The 6,318-nt window shown below is 36.9% G+C and overlaps 1 protein-coding gene across 1 annotated transcript; it reads left to right on the top strand.

The window, feature by feature from the left end:
- The first annotated feature begins 4,169 nt into the window (after positions 1-4,169).
- Positions 4,170-6,032, top strand: LOC134668507 (uncharacterized). The gene is made up of 2 exons (XM_063525952.1): positions 4,170-4,383; positions 5,245-6,032. The coding sequence occupies exons 1-2, from the start codon at positions 4,197-4,199 to the stop codon at positions 5,772-5,774; spliced, it is 717 nt and encodes a 238-aa protein (XP_063382022.1). The 5' UTR covers positions 4,170-4,196; the 3' UTR covers positions 5,775-6,032.
- Positions 6,033-6,318: the final 286 nt, after the last annotated feature.

Raw genomic sequence — 6,318 nt, 5'->3', positions numbered from 1 at the left:
TTTTGCTTTTTTTTTTTTTGCATTATGGTACGGAACCCTTCGTGCGCGAGTCCGACTCGCACTTGCCCGGTTTTTTATTTGTGTAATTTTTCATTTTATGTAGGTGCAACAGATATTCGGTATTTGGCCGAATAGTAGGCAACATTCGGCCAAATACCGAATATTCGGCAAAGTGGCCGAATAGGCCGGATACCGAATAGTTGCCGAATATTCGTGGCATCTCTAATGTACACCCCAGGACAATAGTTTATGTGGAAACAATCATAAATGAAAATTAAATAAACTACTCATTGACAATCACAAGTAAAATTATTATTAAACATTTTAAAAGTGATTAACTAAAATTCTGGTTACAAAAAGGGTGATATGTGACTCATCAAAAAAGTATCATTTTTTTTACAAGGTGTATAGTGAATAGAATCAGGCGTTACTTTGCGGAAATCCATATTAATACTATTATTATTAGCAAAGTAATATTTTGGTTTTAATTACAAGGTGTATATTTAATCTTTTGGGGTTGCCTAATGTAAAAAAAAAATGTATTAAAGAAACCAATGTTGATTCCATACTTTTGCTGTACGTTACCTACGAGTAAGTATGTTTGACTATTTTAAATATCATAAAACCAATGTTTTAAGAGCAACTTAGAAGAACGTATACCCATTGCAACGCGTGACAAGAAAAGTTGATTCGCCCATGCTCCAATTGCTCCATCTAGAAGTAGCGATCTACGAATGTGTAACTCATCTCATCAGAGCTCTCAAATACAGTGTTAACTAACACGACAGGCACTTAGCCAGTGAACTAAAGGCTGATTGTTCTTGTCTGCTGTAAAATGCGATACAAGGCACAAGTAAGATTTGACGTGTAGGTATCTATGGTGGCTAATAAGTTTTTGGCAAAAATTTCATTTTTGGTAAAAGCTTTTATCGCTGACTGTACTTTTCTTACGACCGACAACTAATACTCACCGAGACAATGCTAAAAACCCCTAACACAATTAGGTTGCGTTGTTTCATCACAGAGTTCCTATGGCCACCTCCTGTCTCCATCATCAGATCAGTTTGCCAGTACCATATTATTGTAATTGTCATCAGAACTACGATCCTTGGAAGATGGTTAAATTAGTTACCTTAGATTCCATTACATAGTTAGTTACATAAAGGTCGACCTAATAAAAGCTTGTTAAAAAATAATTGCATTCCTCTTGCCAGGATGGTTTTAGGATTATACCACAAAACAGATAGGTACAGAAATCAACCTACATACAAAGCGCGCTCGAGCAACGCACACATAGACACTGCTCACGGACACGATATCTCGGACCAGTTGGGACCAGTGCGAGCGCGAGTGCCATCCGCTTGAGACACGCGTCTGTGAACTTTTTTGTGTAATAATGGAGAAACAAAACAAAAAGTTATTATAACTGTACAGTGGACGGTTGTTTAAATTCAACATTAAACGGTGAATTGTCGTTTTTTAAGCTACCAGTGGTTTCAGAGAGAATGCGTATGCGAATTTATTACATTGTACATGAGAATGCGAATTTATTACACTTAAAAATATAATAATCGTGTATTTCGCCAATCTCGGAATCATCGCAAGATATTTTCTGTGGCAAATTTGTAATATAACAATGACATTAAAATTAAAATACCTATTTGAGTTATTAATGTTATTATTAATTTATATTTCCATTCTTCCCGTTTCATCCTCAACAATAAATCAAACAACTAAATACTAGATACGATATGATAGATACGAGTGCCACTACCACGATAGTTTTTGTGCATAAGTCATAGTTCGCAACAATCGCAACCCTAGAGCGACCGCCGAGCGTAGGTATGAAAAGTAAAGTACATACATGTGATTGACTTCTGTACTTATCTATTTTGTGATTATACTGTGCAACTTTTACTGGCCAACCCCAAAATCGCGAAAAAAACATTTGGCTGTTGCATACATTTTGGCTGGTCCGTTTTCTACGGGATGATTTTTTCGCGATTTCGCAATTGGTCCTATAGTAAAAGTTTCTCAGTATAATCCCGAAGCCTCCCTGGCAACGGGCATGCAGTTATTTTTAGCCACCGTGTATAAAGTTAGACCAGGAGACTGAGGACACGTCTGCAAAGATTGTATAGAACACGCAGTGCAAGTGCTATGTATATCGTCGCTCAAATCTAATGTTTAATTTGTCTTTGGTTTTGTTTGTAGTTTTTTTGTCGATTTATTGTATTATTATTTTGTAGTTTCACAGTGCCCTGGTTTTTACTGGAATGCTGTGTCACTTATTTGAGTAATAAATAAATAAATAAATATCGTAATATGACAAATCCCTTTGACGTTACAGTCATGAGTATATGCGGTAGTTGACCGCCACAGGATGTGGTTCTGAATCATTCAAATAGGTTATCCTTACAAAAAGTCCCTGTCGGTATACCTACATACATGTATACATGGTGTGTCTAACCATGGGGCTTCAAATCCAGGGCTTGATTTTACTCGCTAAACTGAGCTGCTTTTACTATCGGACCAACCCTAAAATCGGGGAATTTTTTTTGGCTTTTCTATAGAAAACGTCGACATCTGATCAGCCAGAATGTATGAAACGGTAAAAAAATTTTCGGGATTTCGGGGTTGTTGCCATAATAAAAGTAACTCAGTTTAGCGAGTAGAATCGAGCCCTGGATTTAAAGCCCTATGGTCAGACACACTCTGTATTACGCTACGTCTTACGTAGGCGAACAACGCGCGAACGCGGCGCGGCGCGGCGCGGCGAAAGCGGCCGCCGCCGCGCCGCGCCGCGCCGCGCCGCCTGACATTCGCGTGCAAATCGCGCCGCACCGCGTTCGCAACGAGATCGCTTACGTAGGACACTTCTATGGGCATCAAAGGATTGATTTCGCCGCGCCGCGCCGCGCCGCGTTCGCGCGTTGTTCGCCTACGTAAGACGTAGCGTTATAGAGTTGTTATAGGTACTACAGATATATTATTATTGAGTTGGCATTACTCATTTTATGCCTATAATTCACTGGTACCAGAGACTAGTAGGTAATTATTCAAGACGAACAACCCCCATACAACACCGCGGTTATGCGTGCCTTTTTACTATACCTATATCCATTTTAGCTTTATGTTTATAATCATGTATATTTATTTACATGTAGCTATGTCACATACTGATTTTATGGGTTTAAAACTTAAAATTCGACTACAGAAAAGTACAATTTATTTAAGCACAGTACAAGCATTTTAGGCTTATTCTTATTTACCTAATGGCGCCATCTAGTTTTAAGATTTTTAACCATTTCTAAGGACTCAAAATGCTATTTATGCTTTAAATTTACTCTTGTAACTATAACTACGCGGTCAGTCAAGAGTATTTTTACGTTTTATTATAATTAGAAGTCGTTTTCATACGCAATTAACTAAAATGTAAAAATAATATTTACTAACATCTACAACAATGACGATTCTCGTTGCGATGTATGAGGGGCTGTCAGGTTTATTTATTTATTAGACTCTGCTGGTAAATACATACCTGAAGATCTTCTTCTCTTCTCTTCTTCTTTTGCTGATACTCGTATACTTCACTACTCGGTTGGCATTACCTGAAAAGGGAAAGAAAGTTACATTATTAGAAAAAAATATTGAATGGGTTATTTTTATGTGGGTAAATTTTATTAGGTTAGGTTATTTATTTTTGTACTTTGGAACATGTTCATTTTGTAATTTTTGACGTAGTATGTAATTAAGTATGAATACTAACAATATATTATTTGGAAAGTTACATGGTTGAAATATTGAGACTACCTAATTAAAATAAAAAAATTCGGACGGTAAACTTCTAAGGCTGGGTTCATGTTCTGCAATGAACTACACATTTGTTTATAGTATAGCTTCTGAACAGATAAATAATGGCACATTCTTTGTGCAGCAGGATCGTTCACACGGCGTTTGTAAAAAAAACGTACATTGTTTATACGTTTAAACGAGTTCTCACCGTACTTGTCAAGCGTATCGAATGAACTTTAACGTATTCGGTTTGCAGTGGCCACAGTAGTATAGCTCTATTTCATTCACACTGCACGATGTCGTACGTTTTTTATCGAACAGCGACCGAATGAGCGTCAGTACCCGAGAGTCTTTCGAAGGGAACGCACGTATTTTGTTTGTAATTTCGTGGTTACTTCAAAATGGTTGACGAATCTGCTATAGATAACGAATTATTAATTAATTTAGTAGAACAAAAGCCCGTTTTGTGGGATAAAACTACCGGACTTTATAAAAATCGTGTTGCAACGCAAGCGGCTTGGAACGAAATTATGATTGCATTGGATCCAACTTTCGAGAGTAAGGGAGAAAAAACTAGACACGTTTTCGGTATGTACCTTTTATTGATTAATAATAATTGTTTAATAGCTTCTTATAGTTCTCAGACAGTTTTACTTAGTTCTAAATAAATATTCGTTTTGCCATGGGACAAATCCATCACTTGTTAATAAATATTTAGTTAGCAAAAGTTGCTCTTATACTTACTGTAGGTACTGTACCCATAGTGTAAATTCCATTCAATAGCGTGACGTGACATGACGTACGCGTTTGCGTTAAGTCTCATTTTGTATGATTTTGAGTTTCCAAAACGCCCCGCTTGGCGCGCTGTTCAAAATCCCATACAAAAATACACAATCGCGAACGCATGTCACGCTATCGAATGAAAGGAATATGCGTCAAAATTGCCCCAAAACCAACAGAGTTGAAAATTAGGTCATTAGATAGGTATTTCTCTGTAATTCATTTCGTTATATGGGCACCAAGCGGAATTCCATTGCAGAACTGAGATACTGGTATTTTAGTCAAAATATCGTCACCCTTATTACCTAGGCAATAGAGTCCACCGCCGGGCGAGCGCGGGAAGTCATTGTGCGCAGTGTGCTCGCCCGGCGGTGCGCGAACATCTACCCTGCAGCGATTAATTTACTTACTACCCTACCCTATTGCCTAGGTAATAAGGGTGACTACATTTTGGCTAAAATACCAATATCTCAGTTCGGCAATGGAATTCCGCTTGGTGCCCATGGAACGAAATGAAGTACAGAGAAATACCTATCTTATGACCTAACTCTCAACTCTGTTGGTTTTGGGGCAAGGCTCATACAAAGTTGCCCATGGTCCTTTACACTAGGGATTCTGATACTTATGGTGTAATGTACTGGTGTAATTTACCAGATTTGTCTTTTACAGCTAAACAAATTATTCAGCGGTGGACTTGCATAAGAGATAGTTATTGTCGATCATATAAAAAGATACAAGATCAGAAGAAGTCAGGAATTGCCAAAATAACGAAGCCTTATGTATACCATAAACAGTTATCCTTCCTGCAGAAAGTAATACAACCGAATCAGACAATAACCAGTGTTTTTATCGAAAATAACATAGAATCAGAAAACCAGAATAATTCTGATGAAAGCGAAACATCGGACACGAATTCTAACGAGGCAGAAGATATCAAACCAACGTTTTCGTCCACTGCAGTACCTGAACGTGTAGCTAAAAGACACGTGAATGATGTCAATCCTGTAGATGCTAAGATGATGAAAATAGATTGTTATTCAAATAATGAACCTAGAACAATGAATCGGCATCTTTATTTTTTTAATGCGATTTTACCAGCATTAGATAAGCTTGGTGAAGACCAAGTACTTGAATTTCAAATGGGTGTATTGCAATTGTTGAAAAATATTAAAAACTGTCGCCAAAATCGTGAGTCCTAGTCTGTCATCAATTCACAGAGGATAGGATACTAACAACAATAATACTGTACAAAGTAAATACTTCCAATACAAATTTTAATACATCATCAGCTCTTCTTGAAAATCCTGCCTCTGTTGAATAGTCTTATTCCAAATAAGATAAATGTACTAGTGCTCCACATGCTAATGCCCCAATAGATGACACCTTGCTGTCACCTCTATTGACAATGACTTAAGTTTCAACATGACATGTACTGGGGCCGCGTCGAGCACCAGTAAGTTTACCTTACAGTCATATTGATTGTAATGATACTGATAATTTTTAAAACGAATTTAGACCAAATAAAACTCACTCAAACATTAATTAAACTTATACAATATCTACCTGTGTATTTTTATTTGTACTCACCTTATACAGATGGTTAATTTAATTTCACTTCCGCATCTTCGTATTTGTTTTTGGTAATGTTGAACTTACCAGTCAATACATATAATAAATTTTCAAAACTTTCAATAGTTCTATAATCCGAAAGTAATTGAAAAACTTTGTTTTATTGTTTCTGAG

Source organism: Cydia fagiglandana, chromosome 11 (assembly GCF_963556715.1).
Source record: "Cydia fagiglandana chromosome 11, ilCydFagi1.1, whole genome shotgun sequence".
NCBI classification, from domain to species: Eukaryota; Metazoa; Arthropoda; class Insecta; order Lepidoptera; family Tortricidae; genus Cydia; species Cydia fagiglandana.
This window is presented reverse-complemented; position numbering and strand designations above follow the sequence as displayed.